Below are 27,407 nucleotides of genomic sequence, written 5' to 3'. Positions count from 1 at the left end.
TCTTACTTACAATCTTTTCTACATTTATTTCTACATTTAATTGCAGGAAGAAGCAGTATTTATTTACCCCTCTCTGTTCTGACTCATGAAACAATGTAGCAGAGGTCATTTCTCCTCCAGGTCCATTAATCGACTGGCTTTTGCTACCTTGTTCCAGGAGTCAGAACTATCAAAAAAGTCATGCAGATACTGTGTTTGATAGAATTTACATTCACAAATGTAATACTTATATTTTAAAGTCTCTTAGAATGGCATTTTTTTTCCATTATGCAACAGGCAAACAACCTCTCAAATGTATTGATTTTTAGAGCATTAGCCCTTTGCAAGAATCGTGAGAGTGGAGCTTAGATGTCTGCTTCTGTGTGCTCTATTGGTGAGCTCATTTATATGAATAGGAAGGAGTGGTGCAGAAATCAAATGAGGTACATGGCAGAAGGAGACGAATAGACGAGGCATCACAAAGGTAGTAAGGAGTATGGGGGAGGGGGAGGAATGGGCAGAGTAATGGGAGGAGACCAAGTGAAAACATATCCGTATTTCCCCCCCTCCCTTTCATTGCAGGGATTCCCTTCCTAGAGTCACAGCCAGTTCTCCTCCTCTCTGGGCGCTGTCCTGTCACAGCCTTCTCAGTAACTGGCTTTTCTACTTTATTGTTCTGCCTTCTTCTTTTTTTAGAGCTTCCCTAAATCTGTATCTGCTGCTGCTGCTGCCTGGGCCCTCTGCTACATCTTGGCACTCAATTTGTATTTCTTCTTTTCTGCAGTCAGAACAGACTTCCTTACCCACCCCGAAGCCATTTACCACAGCAATGCTCGAGCAAGTACAGAAATTTCTGCTCTCCAGAGCTGCCTGCGAGGGTTCCGATTCCCATACCAGATATGCAGAGCTTTTCCATAAACTGGATGTTAATAAAGATGGGAAGGTGGATATCCTGGAGCTGCAGGAGGGCCTCAAAGCCATGGGAATGGCAGTTGGCAAAGGAGCAGAAGAGGTGAGACATACTTGACTGTACATATGTATTATAAGTATTAGTTATACTTATGTAATGTCCTTCCTGATAAGCTTACGATCTGTACTCTGTATAAAGGATCAGTTGCTATCAGACATTTTCACTGTAATGCACCACATTGATTGAGTATAGGATAAATTGCACTTCCCTATATCATCCTATAAGGAATGTGTCCCCATAAAGAAGAACTGTGGTGGGGTGCAAGGCTCTGTGTCTTGTGCTGGAATACTGGTGCACGATACAAAGCACAGTAGTAGTAGTGAAATGATCAGGTGAAACTGGGGGGGTGCAACTATCTGTCCCCAGATGCTCCTGCAAGTGGGCATAGCCTTTCTCAACAAGCCTCCGTTCTTAAGCACATGGGATATATTTTGCATATTTTGTAATTATCCTTTGTTATTATTATCCTTAATATAAGACTGACACTTTACAGTATACTTTATCGAGATTCTCCATCATTTTTATCAGTCCCCACTGCAGTGGAGCCTACATTCTGGCCCTAGCGCATTTACACAACACACAGTGACTAGGACTAGTATCCCACCATAGAATTGTACATAATTTAACCCTAATATAGGGTCCCACATTCTAGCTATATAAATGACAAGCAAACAATGTGAAAAACCTCAAATTTTGTTGGCAGCCAGTATTATGAACTATACTATAGTTATCACTAGTGACCTTTAACTGCAGTTGTGGCACTCACAGAACTTGGTGGGAGAAGAGATGATTCTTTTAGTCTATTGCTTAAAGATTTGCAATGGGGGGGGGGAGGGTTTAATTCTCCTTTAACAAAGGCATGGAGTACTGCAAATTGGATACCCTTCAGGTCCAGACTGGGATTCAAAATAGGCCTTGGCATTTCGAGTACACAGAGGCCCAAAAGGCCCCTCACCAGTTCAATAAATAGTGACTGTCTGGCATCTTACAGCAGCCCCTCTGGCATTTGCCAGAACCCACAGATTGCCAGTCCAGGCCTGATACCCTTGATCTATGTATTGAGAATATCTTACAATTGCAGTTAAATCCGTCCTTTGTAGTTTGCAATGAGAGTTCAGAGCAAATACACTTTCTGCCTCTTTATTAAACCAGTCCTTTTGGTAATCGCTTGCCAATTAACAGACCAATAAGCTGCCAACATTGTCAGCTTTTATGTACTTTAATCATAGTACTTGGTAAAGGCAAGGTTCAGGGTGCAGCTCTGTTAGCAGCCATAGGCAAGAATTAATTACAAGCAGAGTCGGACTGGGGGGTCTGGAGTTGCTGCTTTAGGGGGGAGGTCAGGGGACAACACAGTGGGAGTGGGTCCGGGTTGGTGGGACTCACTAGGGCTGGAGCCCACTGTATTTATTCCTGGTGTCCCCAGTCCGACCCTGATTTAAGGTTGCCACCTTTTGCACAAATGTTTACCGGCCTGGCCAGAGGTGGGGACGGATCATGATGTCACAAGCGGTGGGTGATGTCAAAAGGGGCATGGATATGCTGCAGCAGGGATCTACAAGGGGGAGATCGGGGAAGGGAAAAGGTAAGTTCTAGGATGGTTGAAGACCTAGGTGGGCGGGCCAATGGCTACATTAAAGGGCATACATTGCCTGTAAATTTGTAATACCAGCTCCGGCCTGGGCCGGTAAAATACCTGCCAGGTGGCAGCCCTACCCTGATTACAGGACTCTCCTGCACCCTGGGGGGATTTGACTCTGTGCTATGTTCAGAGTCTGGTGCAGCGCTTTGCATTACATTCTAGGAAATCAGGGAGCTTAACCTTAGGGCAAGCTGTGAAAGCTGTGCAAGATGCTTAGGGGTTCTTTACACTTGCTTTTTTGGACTGTGCATCTTGATCCTTGTTAAATAAATGACCTCTATATCTGCTCATAAAACACTATTGTTAGTCTGAATTGCCAGAAGTGTGAAAGCTTGATGGTCTAATTAGACCTCCCCCTCCAGACAGAAATGAATCCCAGGGGCTTTTATGCCCACCCCCCACCCTTACCCATCCCAGTTTCTCCTGAATACAAGTTGTCCCTACGGAACAAGCTGAACTGAATAGGTCACACCAACCACAAAGGTTATATGTGTTGCCCTAAAATTCTCAGCATTCCTCATACATGGAGGCATATGCTAATTGAAGGTGTGCAAGATAAAGTCAGATGATTGCTTCCAGTGTTTAAATGAAAACATATTACAGTGGGCAATGTAATGTACCAAGGCAAAGAGAGAAAGAAAAGACAGATGGTCTTGTTTGGGCAGCAGCTGCCAATGCTCTTTGCTTAAGGCACAGCTCCATAATAGGGTATAGGAGAAATCAATCAACACTTTAATTAGTGTTACTCATAATAACCCACAGGTACACAAATATAAATGCTACAGATATCATGATTCTGTTTTCTCCAAGCAGGTACTGTATATTATATGCTAAAGAGCACAGAGATTAGGCCAATTGTATGTGGCATGAAAGCATGTTGCTATGCTCAGGATGCTTACAAACAAATAATGTAATACTGATTCATTGGTATGTTGTAATGAAAATGTTAGTTTAGTTTTTTTAATTTAGTGATATTATATATATATATATATATATATAAATAAATAAATATATATATATATATGTGTATATATATGTGTGTGTATATATATATATATATATATATATATATATATATATATATATACACTACAAGCCTTATTTATTTGACCTATACTACACATAGATGAATATGGTCCCTTGAAGTATTTTTTTCCTCTTTCACTTTAAAAATATAGAAACATTCCAGGAATGCAAGAGGCAAACAAATTCCTCTATTAATTTCTACTCAAACTAGGTAAAGTATTGTAAGAGTATGGGGAGTGGCAAGGGTTATTAATAGGCTATGTGAGGTGCCCAACTGCCTATGTAATTAGTAATAATTTAAGAAGACACTGAAAAAAAGATATAATTGAAGTAAAAAAAGCATACCTGCCCAGTAGTATTTAAACTCTGTCCTTCTGTGATATAGAACTATAGGGATAATGAAGCAGATCAGTGCAGGGTGAGGCTTGTGCACATAGACTTCAGTACCAGTGTACACATAACCAGGCCTTTATGGCAGATAAGAACTATCTGTACAACCCAGATTGTTTTTTCCTGCCAATTTCCCCTAGCTATACATATTAGTCAATTTATTTAGAGCAGTGGAGCCTTTATCTTATTTTGACAGTTGATTAAATGCAGCCAGTATGCTGGATATGTGAGTGTATTTACTAGTTCACACTTGTTACAGCTATGTAACCTCATTCTACAGTTTGGCCTTGTTCAGACAGATTTTGTCGGTGTCAGACTGAAGAACCAATGCACTAGTTCAATTAACACAACAAAGCTCAATCACTATTAAAATCCAATCCGAAGGAAATTTCTGTGCAGGTTTGCAGTTGAAGCCTTGTTAGGCTTACTCTATATGAGTGATTTGACTAGTCTGGTTCTAATGCATACATAAATAAAAGTAATTTGTGAGTGCACACAACTATTTTCAGTTCAGATCAGCAGTTTTTTGACTCTTACACAGCCCATGCATTTTATTAATTTTGATGTTACATTGGGAATGTGAAATGTTCTCTTAAGGGGGTATAGCTGTATCATAGCCATAATATGCAGCCATATTATACATATATTTTATTGAAAGTGTACTTTAGTGTAATGCCATCCACAAGCTCCACTTAGGATCTGATGTGGGTTTAGTAGACCCCCAGTACAAGCACCACAAGTGCATAGGATAGAATAGAATAGAGGGGAAGCCTCCCAGAATGTTCAAGGAGTAAATTGAGAAATAAGGATTGGCCTATATTGTTGTGAGTACTTATAGTGATTGCTATTGATAAACCTGTAATGCTTGTTACTCAAAAATCAGTGTATTGATTGTTTAAGTGTCACAGGCAGTGAGTGTGTATACTGTTTAATGCCTTGTAGTTCAGAGAGTCCCACAGTGTTTAAAGGACCAGTAACATAAATTTTTTAATAAAAATTCATTTGTATATAACGCTCCTCTTCAGAAAAGGTGGCAGGACGACGATCCATCGAGAGTTCGGCACAATGGATTGTCGCCCTGTCACCTTTTCTGAAGAGGAGCGCAAGCGGAGTTTCGGTAAGTAAGACTTTGCGATTTTAAAGTTAAATACTGTATGTCTTAGTGTTTTTTTTTTGGATATATACAAACAAATTTTTTATTAAAAAAATTTGATGTTACTGGTTCTTTAATACTATATTATTCTCCAGTAATGTAGTATGCGAGAGTTCCTTCTGGATGTTACTCAAGCTGTGCACACAGTTGTACCAAGGTGGGGTTGGAAGACCCTTGCTAGCAATAGGATTACATAAGCATAGAACATATTTAAAGGGGTTGTTCACCTTCCAAACACTTTTTCATTTGAGTTGTTTTCAGATTTTTCTCCAGAAATAAAGACTTTTTTCAAGTTCTTTCCATTTTTTATTTTTTACCTTTTACCAAAATCTAAGTTTAAAGTTGAATTTTTCTGTCTCTGGTGTTTCAGTCTGGCAGCTCAGTAATTCAGGCGCAGACTCTAAACTGTTACAATTTTGCAACATTTAGTTGATACATTTCTCAGCAGCATCTCTGGAGTATTAGCAACTATTGTATCAATTCTAACAGTTGTCTTGGATCTGCTCAGCAGGGCTTAAGATAAGACATTTATAAACTAAATGTATCAATTTGGAACAGTTTACAGGGTCGGCGACCCCCCCCTTTCCAGAGCTGCTTTAGAAGGTGAAAAATGACACTTCACACTTCAATATTTGAAAAATAGCCACACATAGAAAATAGAAAGTAATTGGAAAAAGTCTTTATTTCTGGTGATTTATCTGAAACCAACTGAACTGGAAAAAAGGTGAACATCCCCTTTAACACCTTTTACAGTGAAACAAATTGACCTACATAGAATTGGTAATGGTGTCGGACTGGCCCACCGGGATACCAGGAAAACTCCCGCTAGGCCAAGGTGTCAGTGGGCCCTCCTGCTTCTAACCTTTTGGCCTATTTCATGGTCATTCCCTATTTCTTTATGGGAGTTAAGAGGCTTAATAATGGAAGAAAAGGGTATAGTATGTAGAGAAGAGGGACTACGAGAATAAAGAGGTTGAGTGAGGAGAGGAGGTATAGTAGTTTGGAAAGTGGGCCCACAACCTAAGGTTTTCTGGTGGGCCTCTGGTATCCCAGTCTGACACTGACAGTGGTACGCAGTGGTAGGTGTGGTCAAACTGTTATCATGTATTACCAAAATTCAGACAGGTACCCACAGTAAGTGGAATGCATACATCTGTTATTCCTCAAAATAGCAACGGCTTTATTTACTAATGCAAAAAGTTACATGTAGTAGTTGTTTTGTTTGTGCTAGCTGATTGAATGCACATGTGCAGACAGAACCAGGCAGAATTAGCCCAACGTCATACAATTCTTTCATAAACAATCACCTCCCATCTTCAGGCATTTGTTAGTTACATATATATTATCCCCCTGAGCAGAACCTCATTTGGCAGCAACTATAGCTGCAAAGTTAAAATTTGGTCTCATCAGACCAGAGAACTTTTTTCCAAGTAGCTAGAAAGAGTCACAGATGCCATATTCTTTTCATTTTTGCATTATTATAAGCCAACCTTGATTGGTTCTTCTCCAGAACTTCTTCTGAATTTTTTTATTTGGTAATAATTTTGTTACCAAATAATTTTAGTCCATTTTTTTAACTTAATGGACTGTTTTGTGTAGATCAGTACATAACAAAATATGTTAAATTTTAAAGTGGGGGATATACTTATGCAGGGTACTGTACCGACCTAGGTCTTGCTTCATGTTACAAGAAACTGACAAAGGAATGAACCCAGACTTGTCAGAAGTTGTAGTCAGAGTAATTATCCCTACTTTTCCAGAGTCGTTCTGCAGCATATTGTTATAGTATTGCTACAGCAGCATTCAGCTACAGGGCAAGGTTGCAGAGGCAGAAACAGCAAAACATATTTATTTTGACAAAATAATGAAGCTCAGGAATCTAGCAGAGCAGGCACTGAATCTTAAGGCTAATAGCACATGGGTTGTTTTCTCTGCTGGCAAATATCCGGTAGTCAGTGAACACATATACAAGGTAGGCAGCAGATTTGTTTTTTTCTACTGGTGTATACAGTATATGACCCGTATGCCATTATCCTACAGTGTTTCAATAAGACTGTAATACTCACTATCCATATAGTTCCTGAATGGCTGTAGGTTACTGGATAGCAGTATAATCTAATATATTCTTTGCCATCAACTTCAACTGCAAAGCCTTTTTTTTTGTAAAAGCCACTGTCGGGGGCACTGGGCTTATATCCTAGATCCCCTGGTTACACCAATGACCAGTAAGCATATCATATCATATCAGTTAGGAGAAGCATTTTATATGTACTGTTAGCAGAAAGAGTCACAGACACACATGGTACCAAATGTGAAAAAACTTAGAGCTAGTCTAGTCTAATTCCATTTGAACATGCAATACCTGCAAACAAGTTAATGTATTCTAATAAAACCAATACACAAGGCAAGCAATGGATGGGTCAGATCTAAGCTGTTTTCTTTTAGTGTTGTGTTAATTTAGAGTTTGCTCTTCTCTCCACTACTAACATGGAAGTAAACACAGTATTGATTCAGAAAGGAACATTCCACATAATCAGGCAGTTGTTCCTATCTCACTCAGATTATCCAGCAGACAGTTCTTATTGTGTATACACAATAATCTGCCATATTAGTAGGGTGGGGCAGAGTTGCAACACTAATGGAATATTTTACTCTTAAGTCTATGAGTGCTTTAAACAACGTCAGTCTTAAAGGGCAGAGGTCTAATGTAACTTTAAAGGGGTTGTTCACCTTTAAATTAACTTTTAGGGGCAGTTTTATCAAAGGTCGAATTGAAAATTCTAAGTAAAAAAAATAGAATTTTGAGCTATCTTTGTGTACTTCGACTAGGGAATATCCGAATTCAATTCGAATTTGAAAAAAAAAACCGAAAATTCCAATATTGAAATTTATCATGTACTGTCTCTTTAAAACTTCAACTTTGACCATTCGCCATCTAAAACCTGCTGAATTGCTGTTTTAGCCTCTGGGGGACCTCCTAGAACCTATTTGGAGGACTTTAAAAAGATACTTTGAATCAAATTCAATTGAATTCGATATTAATTAGATTCCAATGATGGAATACAGCCAATTCACCCGCATAAAAAACTTTGATTTTTTTAATAATTTTTGGTTAGTCTTTTTTATCCAAAAATTGCAGTTTGCAATTTCAGCAGTCTGGTTGCTAGGGTACAAATTATCCTAGCAACCATGCATTGATATGACTAAGAGACTGGAATATGAATTGGAGAGGGTCTGTCTAGAAACATGAGTAATAAAAAAATAGCAATAACAATAAGGGGCAGATTTATCAAAGGTTGAATTTCGAAATGAAATATACTTCGAAATTCGACCATCGAATGGCTATACTTCGACTTCGAATATCGAAAGTCAAAGTTTGTTTTACCGAATTTGACCATTTTGCGGTCAAAGTAAAATCGCTAGATCGAACAATTAAATTGTTCAAATCGAACGATTTTAGCAATCGATCGAACGATTTTACTTAGACTACAAAAAACTTAGAGAAATGCATTAGAAGGTCCCCATAGGCTAACATAGCACTTTGGCAGGTTTGATTTGGCAAACTATTGAAGTCTAAGTTTTTTTAAAGAGACCGTACTTCGATTATCGAATATTTGAATATTCAAACTATTATACTTCGAATCGAATTCGAAGTAACTTCGAAGTCGTAGTATCCTATTCGATGGTCGAAGTATCCAAAAAATTACTTCGAATTTTAAATTTTTTTACTTCGAAAATCCCCTTGAATTCACTTCGACCCTTGATAAATCTGCCCCTAAATGTGTAGCCTTACAGAGCATTTGTTTTAGATGGGGTCAAGCTGGAAAGAGTAAGAAGAAAAAGGCAAATAATTCCAAAACAATAAATATAAATAACAAACACCAATGAAAAAGTTGCTTAGAATTATCTATTCTATAACCTACTACATTTTAACTTAAAGGTGAACCACCCCTTTAAACTCAAAGTAAATATTTGTATGTACAGTATAACCAAAACATGCCAATTTACCTAAGGTCTAGTTTTCATTGTAGTATTTTGGTCTCAATGGTTTTATAAAGCTTTCTTATCACCCACTGCCTTTTCTCTTTCCATGATAGTCCTGCCCTAACTGTAAAATATATTTCTGTCATAAATTCAACTTGGGATTTGGGAATATTTATAATAAATGTTACTCTGTATAAATGTTATTCATGGCTGTGGGCACCGTCATGAATGCAGCTCTGTTATACTGCAATACTTGAGCTATATTTAACACCCGGAGAGCTTACCCTTCTAGGCATTGATTGCAACCAAATTGCTGCATTGATTTAAACAGTTGCTATTTGTCACGTCTGCCTTGGGGGTCTGTAGCCTGCAAGGAAAGAGAAAGATTTTACCCTTGCTTTGTGTTCTTATTATTGGCGTTTACATTCCTGGATGTGTGGCAGCATTCCTGTTTAGCATGGTTATACAGTAAAAGTGCATATGTAAAGTATCAGAGTGTATTTATTAATCTATTTGGTCAATCAAGATTTGAAGGTGTTTAAACTGCTTAATATACCCCGACACCCAGGGGTCGATTCACTAACTTCGACTGAAGGATTCGAAGTAAAAAAACTTCGAATTTCGAGTAGTTTTTTGTGCTCCTCGAGTATCGAATTGGCGTAAATTCGCCTGAGTAGAATGATTCGAATAGATTGAGCGAAAAAACGCTGCGACTATTCGCCATTTGATAGTCGAAGTACTGGATCGAGCGCAAAAACACTGCGACTATTCGCCCATTCGAAAGTCGAAGTACTGTCTCTTTTAAAAATACTTCGACTGCCTACTTCGCCACCTAAAACCTACCGAATTGCTTTAAAAGCCTATGGGAAAGTCCCATAGGCTTGTTTTCCAAGTTTTTGATCGAATAAAAAGGCATTCGATCGAATGAAAATCCTTCGAGCGACTATTCGATCGAGCGCCTATTCGCCTGGCGAATATTCGCCAATTCGACTATTCGCCAGAGCGTAAATTCGCCCGAATTGTCTATTCGATTCTATTCGATTCTATTCCCCAGTCGAATTTCGAGGGATTTAACCCCTCTAAATTCGACCCTTGATGAATTTGCCCCCCACTGTGTGATTTTATTTGATGATCACTTAGTTCCATAACTTGGGAGTCTTGTACCACAGGGGGCAGCTTTTTTGATACACATGGAGTGATTGTTTATTCATAGCATATGTTCCCAATGTGAAAAAACTAGGACAACTATTGTCATGCAATCCTTCTGATTTATAAATCTCATTAAGATTTACTTGTGTTTGCTGGGTTGAAAGCACCTATTACATTTAGTTCTCCAGCAACAGCTAATCTGTTGTGCCACAGATACTTATGTAAAGGATAAAGACAAAGTGGTAAAGATTCTTTGGAATAATTGGTATGTCAGTTCAACTTAATGTTGATGGGTAGTGGTACAGCAGTACTGAGTCTAGATGCATAAAATAATACACAGGTCTGTTAGCTCTACTTGCTCTTTAATTAAAGCAAGATAAAAGGTTCAGCTGTTCTTGAAAATATTTAAAACTCATTTATGAGTGCAGTTGGCCATGATGGCTTTGATGTACGGTAATTTGTACTGGCTGTTTCAAATCCCAATAGTATGGGCACCATGTTTTATTTAGTATAACTGGATATGTGCAATACTTTTATGTTGTGGGCAAAATTGTCGGAATGGATTAGGCCACCTTTATACATAAGCATTTATGGCATTAAGTAATGGCATCCTCTTTGATGGACAGGTTAAGGCAAAAAGGGACACCCAACTTTATTCAGATTCTCTGCATCAGTCTATCCATGGGACAACCCGTCAGAACCTGGACAGTGCAGAGTGTAGCAATGTTAAGCTCGGCTGTGACAGAACATGATGGAGATGGGCACACATGGGCCATACTGGGAAAGACGTTATATTTTTTCACATAACCTGTTATTATAACAAGTTACATTCTGGCTACTGATGAATATTCTTACTGAGAATAACCATATAGGCCATATCTGCTTGTTACCAATAACAATGTTTCATGTTTATCCATTTCAGAAAATCGTTGAAGCTGGAGATACTAACAAGGATGGACATTTGGACTTTGGGGAGTTCATGAGATATCTAGAAGAACATGAGAAGAAAATGAAGATTGCCTTTACAAGTCTAGACAAAAACAAGGATGGTAAGAGAGACATGCCTATTTCAACTAATTGTCACACTTACATATCAGCTCTAGTACTACACAGACTTAGGGCAGTGATACATGATAAATGTTTAAATATGGGGGAGATTAATGGCATTTAAATTTGCTCTACCACTGGAGACAAATCTCCTCCAAATGCTTAAATTTGGATATTAGTCGCGTTTAAATTTGAGCTACCATGACAAGCCTCCCAGAAATGCTATCCCATCAGCAACAGAGTATATCGCAGCTGAGAAAAAATACGCATCACTTTGTTTTCTGAAGTCATCCAAAATTTAGAGTTGGGCCTACCTTTGTCATGCTGCAGTTGGAGAATGGACAATCTGCTTTGGTTCTGATAAGTTCTTTGGAGAGTCAGATTTCTTGTTGAGGAAAATGGAGTTGGGTTGGTTTTGTTTGTTTTAAGAATTAACATCTCTGCACACCTAACCTTTGGTACAGGTGTGGTACAGTGTTAGCCAGGGGTAAACCCTTCTCACTGTGTCAGTGCAGCCATGAGAACATAGGACAGTAATACTCCCAGTTTCTCATAATTCTGCTTTTGATGAATCTTTGCCCTTGCTAGCAACAGGGTGTGGGCTATGCCTTGGTATGAAATTTCCATAATCATTTAAAGGTCTGTCTTTACACTTGTCATGTTTAAATAAAATTGATTTAAAAATAAAAATATCCTTTCTAGTTTATGGTTATTCATGCAACACATTTGGCTACAAGTCAGGCAAGAAGGCAGTGCAACTGTCTATTCTTCATGGTCATTATTTTATTAAAATAAATTAAAATAATTTAAAGAGTACTTGCCAGTTTTGCTAGTTGCCTATGCATCTCTAGGACTGGTGCTTCCTTACATTTTACGTTACTGTTTAAATGCAGGCCCAGAAACAAACAGCTTGTCCGCTCACCTCTGCTCCGTGACATTAGTTCACTTGAGATCCTTCCTGCAGCTCCATGAACAGGCACAGTGTTGGTCAGTGTGGAGCTACACTGAGTGGATATAGCTATAGATATTTTTGCCTTTCCACTTTTATGGCACATTGCACTTTAGTACCTATTGTTTACAATATATGCACAATGCACTCAAATTTATGGATATTATTAGTGTTTCACAGTAGGAAATTTAGTATGTATTTTCATATTATGAGCAAAATGCAGCCGTGTCTTTAACAAAAATAGGGTACTACATTTTATTTATTATATATTTAGTACACATTGTTTAATGCATTGCACTGTCATTGTTTGTTTCATTTAAGCACTATTTTCTTTTGCACAAGTATACTATTTAAATGACAGTTTTGAAATGATCAGGGTACCGTACATTTTGCTGCAGGTTGTACTTGTATAACTTTGTATGTGACAAATAAAGGAATCAATCTATCTATCTGCTCCGTGTAGGTGCACACAGACTGATACCATGCCTGTCAATTGAGTTACAGGAAGGATCACATGACAGCAGATCTGCTTTCCTCTGCATACATACAAAATGCAGGTAAAGGAAAGCTGATGATCCGCTCAGTGTGCCCCTGGCCTAAATATCTAAGTGCACTCCCCCCCCCCATCTGTTTTTACAGTATCCAACTTACGGCCAAAGGCCAATTCTCTCTAATTTCCTTTCTTTATCTTATGCAGGAAAGATTGAGTCCTCAGAGGTAATGAACTCTCTCAAAACTCTGGGCATCAACATTTCTTTAGACCATGCCGAAAAAATCCTCAAGAGGTTAGTGCCTTTTTCACTCAGTCTACAAGCTGTAGGAACATAGAGATGACAAACTGCTCACATATTAACATACAATGGAAAACATGTTTCAAATGGATATGTACCCAAAATCTATTTCATGCATAAAAATAGCAAATGCAGTTTTACGCAATATACACAAATTCAATATTTGTATATGTGGAATTGGTATTGAAGCAGTATTTGTTTATCTGATTCTGACTCAGTTCTCTTCTGGTTTGGTAATCAGTTGGCTTCAGCTACAGTTCTTCATGAGTCAGAACCAGCAGAGCAGAGAATATAAACAACCAGAAAGATACCGTTTTCAATGACAATAACATTTACAAACAGCAAATTTAATAAACATTTTAACGGGATTATTCACCTTTAAATGTTGGCATCATGTAGAGAGCAGTATTCTGAGACAATTTGCAATTCTTTTTCACTTTTTATTTATTTATTTTACATTATTTTGCACTTTATTCTGCAGCTCTCTAGTTTGCAATTTCAGAAATCTGGTTGCAAGGGTCCAAATTACCCTAGCAACCATGCATCTATTTGAATAAAAGACCAAAATATGAATATAGGTATAAATATGAATACAAGTTATAAAAAGTAGCAATCCAGGGTTACATTATTGTTTTATCTTGATAATCTTACTGATGTGAGCTTCTATCCTTCTAGACCCACTGGATCAACTATCTGAAATGTAGATTGTATATGCTGCTAATTAGATCTCTTAAAATATTCTTCTACCCAGGGCCGCTTCTGCCATGAGGCAAGGTGAAACCCTTGCCTCAGGCGGCAGCGAGCCGCCAGTTACAAGGGGCGGCAAAAAGCCGCCTCTTGCAACTTTAAGAGCCGAACTTCCGGGTTTTAAACTGGAAATTCGGCTCCGCTAGTGCAAAGAGCGATATTGCGCTCAATGCACTAGCGATACTGCCCCCTGAAACCGGCTCTGACACTAATTTTTAAGCGCGGAGCGGGAGAGGAGGGGGGCGGCATCTGGGCTGCTGCCTCAGGCCGCAGCAGCCCCAGAATCGGCGCTGCTTCTACCTCATGGTCCCCCCAGCAGTCACATGGTCTGATTTCTCTATAGATAGATAGACCCCTCCATGCATTTAGCAGGTAGTAAGTACAGGGCTGCTGATGGGTCCTATACACAAGGATAACATTTTTCTATATTTTCTTCCATTTGGATTTTAACATTCAAAAGGAGTAGCACAGGCAATGTTTCCCTAGTCATGTAACCCCCCCAATCATGTATCTGCTTTTAGTACTCTTACTGCAATATCTTTAATTCTACATTTTGACTTTCAAAGCATGGATTCTGATGGTACTCTCACAGTGGACTGGAATGAATGGAGGGACCACTTCTTGTTCAACCCAGCTGATAACATCCAACAAATTATTAGATTCTGGAAACACTCAACGGTGAGACCTCTCTGTTCAAAACAGTCAGACAATATACACTTCTATTAAAAGCTCACATTAAAATTCAAGCAGTGGTTGCTTTATACATCTCATTGTCTGTATGTTAAGTTCAGTTGTCACTTCAGGATCATTGCTTGGTTTGTGAAATAGTCTAGCAGTTATGTGTGCACGTAGTTTATATGCACAAGTCACAAGAAATGCCCTGCAAACACTTGAGCTAAGCCAAAGACTGTACCATTTATATGAGAACAGGTTTTAACCTTTAGGGCAATGGCAGTTGTGTCAGCAGATCCAGAATGCCCTGCAGAGTCCTAAATAATGCACAATGTAATTTAGTCTTTTAGAAACAGGTCACTATCCTCAGGGTTTGGGCAGCATTTAAAATGTTTTGTTTGTGGCCCTGGAATTTCTAGTTATGACACTGCTTCTATGTGCTTGTTGTGCTTTACACCTAAACCTGGATTGCCCAACCTGTTTCCCTAAGTGTGTTCAGAACTGCTACACCTGGACCCCACAATACTTGACGCAGCCTAGAAATTAAGTGACACTACAATTGTAGGGATGAACATTCTGGCTTTATCTTGCAGATACTGGAGTTTTATCTTATTTCAGTTATAACACATGCCTTTATTAGAATATATTTCTCTGAAACTGGATTGAAAGAACAACACACACATACAAACCCCAGAATCTACCTATATGTCAGTAGACAAATGTGTTTGTAGTACAGGTATCGGACCTGTAATCCAGAATGCTTGGGACCTGGGGTTTTCTGGATAACAGATGTTTCCGTAAATTTGGATCTTCATTCCTTAAGTCTACTAGATAATCATGTAAACATTAAATAAACCAAATAGGCTGCTTTTGCTGCCAATAAGGATGAATTCAATCTTAGTTTGGATCAAGTACAAGGTACTGTTTTATTATTACAGAGAAAAAGGTAATCATATTTAAATAATTTGGATTATTTGGATAAAATGGAGTTTATTTGAAAACAGCCTTTCCATAATTCTGAGTTTTGTGGATAACAGGTTTTCGGATAACGGATCCCATACCTGTATTGGTATTTGCATAGAGCAAATGTACCCCATTGCATTAGTATACACAAGCTGCATTCAGCATGGCAGAGCAGAGGGCATAAAAGAGCCCTCTATTTAACACTTGCCCTAAGAAGGAGATTAGTACATGACCCCCTAACAGCATATATCCCCGTGTATCAGGGTTGCTTCTGCTGATAATGTTTTAAGCTTTTGAAATCATACCGCTGACCTTAACAAATGTCTATAAATGTCTGAACGTCATCTATAGAACAGAACAGTCTGTACCTGAATATCTGAATGTTTTTCTAGGTTTTTTTCTGATTGCTGTTGGTCATTTGGTGAACCTTTCTATGCATTAGCAGATGGAAATGCTACTAGAAATGTCTTTAAATTGATTTGGCTTTTCCATTCCCAGGTGCTGGACATAGGGGACAGCCTTACTATCCCAGATGAGTTTACAGAGGAAGAGAAGAAGACTGGGCAGTGGTGGAAGCACCTGTTGGCCGGTGGAATGGCCGGGGCTGTGTCTCGCACAGGAACTGCTCCCTTGGACCGTCTGAAAGTCATGATGCAGGTGCCAATAGTGCAAGCACATTTTATTCCCCCTTAGATTCTGTTTTGCTTTAAAATCGATATTTGATGGAAAAACTAGAGCCGTCTTATTGTTAAATATTCATGTGGCTGCATTGCATTCTAGCAGAAAAATAAGGACCATGTTTATAAGGAGCCACAAAAAGTATTTTTGTCTCCAAAATTATAATTTAGGGTTACCAGATATGTTGAGAAATCAGGAACCCATTCAATACAAGCAGGTTGCGGCAGCATTCATTGCAAAAATGTCCAAAGGATAAAATTGAAATGAAATAAATCGTCCCTAAGATCTGTATACATTTAGGGGCCAATTCATTAACTTCGAGTGAAGGATTCGAAGTAAAAAAACTTCGAATTTCGAAGTGTTTTTTTGGCTACTTCGAACTAAAAATCGTTCGACTATTCGACCATTCGATAGTCGAAGTACTGTCTCTTTAAGAAAAAACTTCGACCCCCTAGTTCGCAACCTAAAAGCTACCGAACCCAATGTTAGCCTATGGGGAAGGTCCCCATAGGCTTGGCAAAGTTTTTTTGGTCGAAGGACAATCCTTCGATCTTTGTATTGAAATCGTTCAATCGTACGATTATTCCTTCGATCGTACGATCGCAGTATGTGCGCAAAATCCTACGACTTCGATATTAGAAGTCGAAGGATTTTCATTCCCAGTCGAATATCGAGGGTTAATTAACCCTCGATATTCGACCCTTGATGAATTTGCCCCTTAGTATGTTGATATAATAGTGTTGGCCTACAACAGAATGAAGCCCTTGTAATTGCTAATGATGTGACAATGTGTTCCAGAGTGTACATTTATGAATGCAATAATTAGATTTTACTTTCTAGCAAACTGTTGCAATGGTAAAGTGTCCAGTTTGCCAACAGGTAATGATGTTGTTTCCTGCTAAATGCATAAACACTATTAAGGCATTTATGTTAACGGAGACATTAGGGATGAAGATAGAATTGTTAAACATTATATTTACACAATGCAAATTAACAGGTTCATGGAACCAAGGGAAATTCAAACATAATTACCGGCCTGAAACAGATGGTAAAAGAAGGAGGCGTTCGATCCCTTTGGAGAGGAAATGGGGTTAATGTGATTAAAATTGCCCCTGAGACAGCAATGAAATTCTGGGCATATGAGCAGGTGAGTGTTTGTGTTAATCTGATTGACCAAAACCAATACTGTTGCCTAATGTTTTTATAGTGTTTGTGTTTCTGCTTTTTAAAGCATCTGTCACTGTGCCAATCCTGTGTGTGTACTAAATACACAGAAACAGTCATCAAATATTACCTTATTCAGAGATCAGGACAGTTTTCAGTGGATACTGTCTGAAAGAATATATATATATATATATATATATATATATATATATATATATATATACAGATGAAGCCACTTGGATTTGTGAGTTAAATGCGTCATGACTCAGAGTTAATTGAAGAAACTGTGTTATCTAAAGTTATCTTAACTCATTTAATGCATTTAACCTTTTCATTAGCATACCAAAGCACCATTGTTCACAATGGTGAATGCTTTAATTAGATGGGATGTTGTGTCACAGTTTTCTGTGTTAAATGAGATAAATGGGATATCTGTGTTTAGTTATTCTGTGTCAAACAGACCAACCAAAGTGGCTGCATCTGTATATATATATATATATATATATATATATAAAAACACTCGCACTCTGATCCAGTCTTGGAGATACTGTGGGTGCAGGGTCAAAGCTTCAGCATACAATCATTGGATAAGGACCCGCACTCCAATGTTTCTTGAAAAAAAGGTTTTTATTTTAGCTTGTGCATCCGATGCACAAGTTAAAATAAAAACCTTTTTTTCACGAAACATTGGAGTGCGGGTCCTTATCCAATGATTATATATATATATATATCTATATATATATATATCTATATATATATATATCTATATATATATATATATATATATATATATATATATATATATATATATATATATATATATATATATATGTTTTTGTACTCCAGAATGTAGATGAAACACTTGCACTCCACCCCATGAATCCAGTACTGCATCTCATCCGTAACTTGCACATCATTCAGATGCACATTATGTAGTGCCAGCAGAGTGCAAAGGAGCCCTTCCTTTACTGCCTACCCTATGGCAGGTAGTAAGGACAGGGCTGCTTTGCACCTACCAGCACTGTACTCGTTGTAGTTTTAACATGCAGAGGGCACACGGGTCCCAGACTTACCCCATTATGCTCCAATACTTGTGTTCGTGGGCCTTTGTATATGAGGAGCATTAGTCATATGCAGACACATTCTTTGTATGTGCTAACCAAGAAACCTTTATCAGATTTATGGTAGGGTGCGTACATAAACTTCCTCTGTGGGTGTATAAGTCAGAGGTCATTGGTATGTGTATATACGTCAGAGGACATGGATATCATTTGACAGGCAACATATGCAAACAATCTTTAGCTGACAAAAATCTTCTAACCTGTCTAATCGACTTAACAACTGATCACCATGGTACGAAAATTGACGGGCCAACAACCTACAGATGGTCAGAAAATCGGTCGAAAGTACGACTATATCTGTGTGTCTATGGCCATCGTTATTCCTTTTTCAGTTTATAGACAGCCACAGTACATAGCCATTGTATGCATGCAGCCAGAGGGTGTATTTAAGTCCTGACATTATGCATGATGTTTGCCAATGTGTTGCAAAACATAACAGCCTGCACTTTGTTGCATAAACTTTTGTAACTAAAAGATCTCTCCTTCATGTTGGGAATGAGATTGGTTATTTACTATGTGGGTAGGAATCAGCTCTTGAGTGCAAATGGGAGTAAAATTCTGTAAACTCTATCTACCCCGGGAGACAGCAATCATGTGAGCTAGCCCATTATAACTGAGGAAAGGGTTGTAGAATTCTCTAACTGGAGTGGTTGTACTTGCAGATAAATTAGATATAGTACTTTCAGGAGGGTAGGATGCAAGGTTACTGATATTAATAATCATAATAAAAAGTTGGCCAGGGAAATGACCTTATTGCATTTGGAGTCAAGAAGGACTGTGTTCCCCTTCTTAGGTAAATTGGAGACAGCTTCAGATAGGTTTCCTTTATGAACACGTCTTTTTTTTCAACCACAACTCCTGTGTAACTTTGTCTATGTAACTGTGAAGAGTTTCATTCACAAGAAATCCATGCAATGCTCTTTAAGGGAGTCTTATTACAGAAGTGTGCTGGCTTGATAAAGGATTAGAGCCCAAAACGTTGCCCGCTTTGTTGACACAATAAATATTTTCACAATATTCAAAGTGCTGCAGCTTTCATGTTCTTGTGTTTTCATTTTTATTCAGATGTGTTATCAAGGTATGACATAACTAAAGCTTTGCACATCTCTTCCAGTATAAGAAACTATTCACGTCAGAGAGTGGCAAGTTGGGAACGGCAGAACGATTTATAGCTGGATCTCTGGCCGGAGCAACAGCACAAACCTCAATCTACCCTATGGAGGTAAGCCTACATATCAGTGCCCTTAGATCTGCTTGGTTTAGGGTAGATTAAGGCTAATGATATACTATATGATGCTACTTTCTTGCACCATGTTACTTCATATGGGGAAAAAAATGGATTGCAGCTCTTTGGCTGTGCATTGATCTTTTTGGAATCTCTCAATGATCCATACTTCAAGTACCAGGCAGAAGAAATATTGCAATTATGATGTACATAAATGTTAAGGGGTCCCAAAGCATTATTTTAAAAACAGAATTTTCAAACAATAAGCTCACAACATTTGACCGCACCGTGTGCTTGCAGGCAATTGTCATTCAAAGAAAATTGAGTTTGATTTTGTTCTGTCCACCTCTCGTGGTGCTACAAAACTCCCAGGCTACAATAAGCATAGAATCACTCTGTGTGACATTACCCTTAATCTGCATAATTAGCTGGTGGAGAACCTTTTACATAAATAGTCTTAACAAGGATGTTTTCTACAAGTATTTATGAAAAGAAGAATTCACTCATGTCTGCAAATATATTACAGATATGAGATCCTTTATCCAGATACCCGTTATCCAGAATGCTCCAAACTACAGGAAGGTATCTCCCATAGACTCCATTTTAATCAAATACAGTAATTCTATTTTTAAAAATCATTTCCTTTTTCTCTGTAATAATAAAACACTACCTTGTACTTGAGTCCAAGTAAGTTATAATTAATCCTTCTTGGAGACAAAACAATCCAATTGGGTTTAATTAATGTTTAAATGATTTTTTAGTAGACTTAAGGTATGTAGATCCAAATTAAGGAACACTCCTTTATCTGGAAAACTCCTGGTCCCCAACATTCTGGATAACAGATCCTGTACCATACAGAATATTTAGGACCAAGGGTTTCAAGGGGTACATAGTAGGTGATAGGGACTCATTGTGAAGTCCACTGAGATTTCCTGCTCCTGGTAACCCTGTACTCATAGTAGGATTTCATTAAATATCTTTAGCCTTTCTCAACCCTAAGACCAGTAACTGTAACACTTTTTATGCTTGCCCAGTGATTGAGTAATGATTTAACATTCAAGGTGCAGTAGCAGTATTTGTATTTAGTATATATATATATATATATATATATATATATATATATATATATATATATATATATATATATATATATATATATATATATATATAATAAAACACAATAAACTGCAGCTCATCCCTTTTTATTATTGGGTGCACGTGGGTGAGGCTTGATAAACAAATTACACAAAGTTTGACCCCAGCACTCCAATATAAAACCCCAAGAGAAACCTATTTTTGCACAGCTGAACTGTAACTAGTAAAAAAGACACTTTTAGTTACAAAGTTTGTACAAAATATGCATAAGCTGATGCGCCCCGTCAAGGCAGTGTCCATGCGTCAGTCCTACCTAAGTGAAAAAAAGTGTTATTTTTGGGGTGAGAAAGACCATACCTGCTTTTCTCTTTATTTAGCATGATCTCTTCCAAAAACACCATTGGGGGTTGGGAGAGCAAGCATTAAGGAGAGAGCCACCTCCCCATACTATAAAATAAAACACAATAAACTGCAGCTCATCCCTTTTTATTGGGTGCACGTGGGTGAGGCTTGATAAACAAATTACACAAAGTTTCTCTTGGGGTTTTATATTGGAGTGCTGGGGTCAAACTTTGTGTAATTTATATATATATATATATATATATATATATATGGTATACAATTCAGGGAATGGTGGAATGTTATCATCTCTTGAGTGGGGTGTTCATTAGGTTCAATGTTTTATAAAATAATTTTAAGATAATTTATAAAGTGTTTACCTATTTTTCTAGGTTCTAAAAACCCGTTTGGCTGTGGGGAAAACAGGACAATACTCTGGAATGTTTGACTGTGCTAAGAAGATAATGCAAAAGGAAGGCATACTGGCCTTTTACAAAGGCTACATCCCCAACATCCTTGGAATCATCCCTTATGCAGGCATTGACCTTGCTATTTATGAGGTAAAGTATCTGTTAAATAAATTCATGCTGTTTAGAATATCAGGAAGTGAAAATTTATTTTTTTTAAATTGCTAATAATTTTCTTTTAGCCCTGCAGCGTAAGGCTAATGGCCGAACCCCCCCAACTGCCCATGCCCCTCCCCATTGACTTTAATAAAAACTGCCTGACACAGCAGGTATTATCAGATTTACTAATGGCCGAATTGTCGCCAGTGAACACTTCGCACACAGCACCACTTTGCTAGGCGTAAATTCGTGACCACTACACTAATTCACTAAAATGAGAAGTTGCGTCCTGGGCACCGAACACTGGCTACTTTTCGCTAGCAATATTTCTTCAGTGTGAGCATTTCATAGGGAAAATATGCTAGCGTTTGTTTATGCCTAGCGAAAAGTCGCTAGTGATCTTGCGCTTTGGTCAATTTGAATAAGGAGGGTACATTATAGTTGTATGGACATCTTTATTAGAGATGTTGGTGCAAATGCTTGAAGTGGCCACCAAAGAACCTTAATAAAGACAAAAGAGATCCTATAAATCTATAATGCCCTACACACGAGCCCACTGTAAAACGAATGTTCCATGGCCCTCAAATGTCTGAGGAAAAATGTGAACCCAAAAAAGTTTGTCAGGACTTTTGCAGGCAATCCTTCTTAAAGAAAGGAAAAGTCGCCAGTGTTTTTTCAACTTTAATGAATTTTCAGCAGACAGGATATGATGTAAGTGACATAAGATTGAGGAAGATCTAGCTTCATTTAAGCAGTTCGCCTGGTCTGAGGTGGCGAAGTCAACTCTGACGAAAGAGGTAACGTTCAGTAAAATCTGCAAAAAAAGCTGTCCACAAGGGCTACTGATCCATCAAGATCCAGGGATTTTCTTCTATATGTACCGTATGTATATATGTATAATTTTATTTATATGGTGTTACTTATGTACACAGCACTGTACAGCAGAACAATACCTTAATAGATAAAACAGGGGCCATACATTAATAGATACAAATGAATACAAAGTATAATTACAAATACAAATGAATACAAAGTATAATTACAAATACAAATGAATGCAAAGTACAGTTGCATTAAATATTCCCTAGAGCTATGTGTCAAAAAAACAGGAGGATGCATGTCCCTGTCCTGTAGAGCTTACAATCCAAGTGTATGTCCTTCTATATTCATTTGTCTTGTAACATAGAGACTGTAAAATATACCCATCTTTTTCAAGTTCAAGAAAACACATTTTATGAACCAGAAGCAACAGAAAGGAAACCTAAACCCTAAAATGAATATGGCTAGAAATGCCATATTTTATATATTGAACTACTCGAAAGGTTCAGCATCTGTATAGTAGTAATGATCCAGGCCTTCAAAGATGTCACAGGAGTTTCCCATCTTGGATTTTGTTCTGAGTGTCTGTGACACACTCACATGCTCAGTGGGCTTTGAGTAGCTGTTGATAAGCTAAGCTTAGAGGTCACAAATCATCAGGCAGAAAATGAGGCTACAGAACTGATATTACGTTATGATGCGGATTGTGCTGGTTTCTGCCAGCACAATTGCTGCCGTTTACCAATAATTATTTACTAATCAGCCACAGCTTAATATTTATATTATCTATATATTCGATATATTGTGTGTCAGTACCTACACTCAGGTAACTAACAGCAACACAAAGCATGTGCAGTAAATCAGCAGAAAAGAAGATGGGTCACTACTGAGGCATCTTTACTGCTAAATGGCTGTGGTTGCCTTGGGCTGGTACAGAAGCACAAAACATAATGTACAACATTTCTGTCCTGCATCCTAAGCTAAAGGGATACTGTCATGGATAAACATGTTTTTTTTTTTCAAAACACATCAGTTAATAGTGTTGCTCCAGCAGAATTATGCGCTGAAATCCATTTCTCAAAAGATCAAACAGATTTTTTTATATTCAATTTTGAAATCTGACATGGGGCTAGATAGACATCTTGTCAGTTTCCCAGCTGCCCCAGTCATGTGACTTGTGCCTGCACTTTAGGATGGAATTACTTTCTGGCAGGCTGTTATTTCTCCTACTTAATGTAACTGAATCAGTCTCAGTGGGACTTTTACTATTCAGTGCTGTTCTTAGATCTTCCAGGCAGCTGTTATCTTGCGTTAGGGAGCTGTGATATGGTTACCTTCCCATTGTTCTGTTGTTAGGCTGCTGGGGGGGGAGGGAGGGGGGGGTGATATCACTCCAACTTGCAGTACAGCAGTAAAGAGTGATTGAAGTTTATCAGAGCACAAGTCACATGACTGGGGGCAGCTGGAAAATTGACAATATTTCTAGCCCCATGCCAGATTTCAAAATTGAATATAACAAAATCTGTTTGCTCTTTTGAAAAATGGATTTCAGTGCAGAATTCTGCTGGAGCAGTACTATTAACTCATGCGTTTTGAAAAAAACATGTTTTCCCATGACAGTATCCCTTATAAGCTTTGGTTCTTCTTGAACAGTGTAGAGTTCTCATACTTGGAAGCTGCTAGGCTTGTTCTCTCAGGCATAGTTACGCAGCAAATGAGCAAACGTTCACCGATAACTATTGTGGCATCATTAAAAGATACACCTCTATCTACTAATTAACTAGAGTTTTTATAATATTCCATTGTAACATTTGCAAACTGTTGCTTTGCATACAACTGCATCACCAAAGAAACGTGTATAACGCATACTGCACTGCTCTTAATATATCATATTCTTTCTCCATTTGTACTATGCGTTCTGTAGTCGGAACATATGTGGGCAGATTTATTAAGGGCTGAGTTGTGTTTTCCACGAAAATTCGAGTTTTCTAGGTTATTTTTCGGGTCAAAACATTTTTTTCAGGTTAAAAAAATTTGAATTTTTCAAAATGTATTTTACCCCAACCCTGGAAATAGCTTGATTGCGACAATACACCATCTAAAACCTGTTGAGGTCATGTATTAGTCAATGGCAGAGGTCCCTTGACCCATTTGAAGATGTTTGTAGCCTTTATGATGTTTGAGTATTTTTCGGAGGGTTTTACCTTAAAACTCTATCAATTCCAGCTATCAATCGATCAATTTTGAGTTTTTGGGTTGATAACGCCAAACTCTGAGTTTTTTCCATTCGAGATTTTTCTTAAATAAGAAACCATTCGAGTTGTGAGTTCATTCGAGGTATAAAAAACTCTAAAATTCAACCTTAAATAAATAACCCCCATAATGCCAGTGTTTCAAGTAGAGAGCTTCTATAACAAACTTTAGTAAACATGAATAAAATATTGTACCTTTCTCTTAATTAAAATTTATCAAAGGTCGAATTTCGAATTTATGAATTTTTTTTTACTATAATAAATTCGAATATACTCACAACCTGAATGGGAGGTTATTTAATAAAAAAATGGAATGTCTACTTTTCGATTGAGCTGTCCAGACCCGACAATTCATTTTGAATTTGAATCGAATTCGAATCAAGTTTTCCCTCTGAAAAAAACTCTTCAAATGGTTCAAATGAACTCGGCAGGTTTTAGCTGGTGAATATTACAATTAGAACTGTTTCCATGGTCAAGGTGCGATAAATATCACAATCAAATTTAAATTCAAATTGGAGGATTAAAATTTGAATGTATGAATTTTGACACCAAAAAAACTATTTTAAAAATTCAAATTTACTATTCGACCCTTAAAGGGGTTGTTCACCTTTGAATTAACTTTTAGTATGATGTAGAGAGTGATATTCTAAAACAATTTGCAATTGGGTTTCATTTTTTATTATTTGTGGTTTTTAAGATATTTAGCTTTTTATTCAGCAGCTCTCCAGTACCCTAGCAACCATGCACTGATTTGAATAAAAGACTGGAATATGAATAGAAGAGGCCCTGAATAGAAAGATAAGTAATGAAAGTAGCAATAATAATAAATCTGTAGCCTTACAGAGCATTTGATTTTAGGTGGGGTCAGTGACTCCCATTTGAAAGCTGGAAAGGGTCAGAAGGAGAAGGCCAATAATTAAAAATCTACCAAAAAGACAAAATGAAGACCAGTCAAGAAGTTGCTTAGAATGTTCCTGTGAGATTCTGGTTCTTTGACAGGAAGTAACAATTTGCAAATCTTGTCTTTCTCTTGGCAGACACTCAAAAACTATTGGCTGCAGAATTATGCAAAAGACTCTGCCAACCCTGGGGTGCTGGTCTTGTTGGGTTGTGGCACTGTGTCCAGTACATGTGGCCAGCTGGCAAGCTACCCGTTAGCTCTCATCAGGACAAGAATGCAAGCACAAGGTACACTTAGTGAACTCATACATGGTTATAAAAATACTACAATTTAGCATTATGAATGTTTATAGTCGTACTGTGTGCTTAGCTTTATAGCAGCAATGATTACATAATTTATTTTTTTTTAATCGTCCCATTTTCTCTTTCAGCATCTATTGAGGGTGCTCCACAGCTAAACATGGGAGGCCTATTCCGAAAGATTGTCGCCAAAGAAGGTTTTTTTGGGCTGTATACGGGGATTGCGCCTAATTTCCTGAAGGTGTTGCCTGCTGTCAGTATAAGCTATGTGGTTTACGAGAAGATGAAGATCCAGCTGGGTATCTGAAACCTAAACAATATGCCTTTCACTCAGGAACTCAAGAGTTTATTCTGTGTTTGAGTGAGCCATTCTGGAAGGTTTCTTTCTATAGTGGCTGGAAATCCCGTCCTTCAATGAATCAGAGGGTTGGCTCTGCTATCACCAGAGTCATATTGATTAAAACCTAAATACAAAAAAACAAAAACGATTAAACCTATCCTTTATTCTTTTGGGTGTGGGAACATTTACCATTCAAGTCTGTTCATTTTTGTCCAGAGGGTTCTTTTTTTTTTACGTCCAAACTGAACACAATTCCATAACATGTTCATTTGGAAATGAACCTTCAACAGGTTTATCTTTTCGTATGGATTTTTAAAAACATTTTAGCTGTGATCATAGGGGATTGTTTAAAAACAGAAAAGAACTGTTCTACCAAGTCTGCTTAAAGTCAAGAGAAGAGGGCAGCAATGGAGACCTGTACTTATATCTGTGAATGTGTTTGTATGTTTGCAATGAACAATGGCTTCTAAAAACTAGTTTGTAATCATTTTAAAGGGCTTGAGAGATTCATATTTAACAGGCCTCATAGAAATGGGGTTTGCATCATTTTCATGACATGTTCCATTGTGTTCCATCACAACAAACGTGTAGACTAGTTTTACTCTTCATTGTCCATTTCAGCTTGCAGTTTGCAGCTGTTGACTGTCCAAGATAGTGTGCCTTACTATGTATTTTAAAGTGATTATTATTTTCTTAAAAATATTTACTATCATTGTGTGAGCAGAAAGTGAGGACAGCAGCATACACACCACATGGTGGACACCACCATGCACTTCTCTTCCCTATGTTGTGTAGAGCATGTACAGCATTATATCCAATGGCTGTAGTTTCTGAATGAGACTATTTTAAATAATTCTAATGTGTGGTTATGTAATTTTACTGTAAATAACTATGGACAGGTTCTTTAAAATGGACAGTATTTTTAACCGTTTCTATCGTGTTCTTTCCCTGTTACCAGATGGAGTAACACGAAAAGCATATCCATTCTGACTGACCTGGTATTCTGTTTACAAAAAAGATATATGTATATGTCTGCCAAAGATATCGCTGTGCCATTCAGAAAAATTATTTGAAACAGTTTGTTTTGTTTTTATACAGGACTAAGAATTTATAATGTAAATAAATTCCTTATGTTCACTACATTTA

At 37.7% G+C, this 27,407-nt stretch overlaps 2 protein-coding genes across 4 annotated transcripts in view; one reads left to right on the top strand and one right to left on the bottom strand.

Annotated features, from left to right (window-relative positions):
* Nucleotides 1–4,024, bottom strand: part of fam102b.L (family with sequence similarity 102 member B L homeolog) — a 38,066-nt gene extending 34,042 nt beyond the window's left edge. Inside the window, exon 1 of one of the 2 annotated variants that reach the window (XM_018258650.2) lies at nucleotides 3,963–4,024. The gene's annotated coding sequence lies outside the window, so the exon portion shown is untranslated. The remainder of the gene's footprint in view (nucleotides 1–3,962) is intronic. The other variant, XM_041590586.1, reaches the window with a different exon arrangement.
* slc25a24.L (solute carrier family 25 (mitochondrial carrier; phosphate carrier), member 24 L homeolog) lies at nucleotides 532–27,407 on the top strand. 2 transcript variants are annotated; one of them, XM_018256547.2, is made up of 11 exons: nucleotides 532–629; nucleotides 764–991; nucleotides 11,216–11,342; nucleotides 12,987–13,074; nucleotides 14,394–14,505; nucleotides 15,961–16,119; nucleotides 17,138–17,287; nucleotides 19,540–19,647; nucleotides 21,477–21,644; nucleotides 25,759–25,909; nucleotides 26,053–27,403. In XM_018256547.2, the coding sequence occupies exons 2-11, from the start codon at nucleotides 809–811 to the stop codon at nucleotides 26,226–26,228; spliced, it is 1,422 nt and encodes a 473-aa protein (XP_018112036.1). In that variant the 5' UTR covers nucleotides 532–629; nucleotides 764–808; the 3' UTR covers nucleotides 26,229–27,403.

This window comes from Xenopus laevis, chromosome 4L (assembly GCF_017654675.1).
Source record: "Xenopus laevis strain J_2021 chromosome 4L, Xenopus_laevis_v10.1, whole genome shotgun sequence".
NCBI classification, from domain to species: domain Eukaryota; kingdom Metazoa; phylum Chordata; class Amphibia; order Anura; family Pipidae; genus Xenopus; species Xenopus laevis.
The sequence above is the reverse complement of the archived record's forward strand: the minus strand, read 5'-3'. Positions and strand labels throughout refer to the sequence as shown.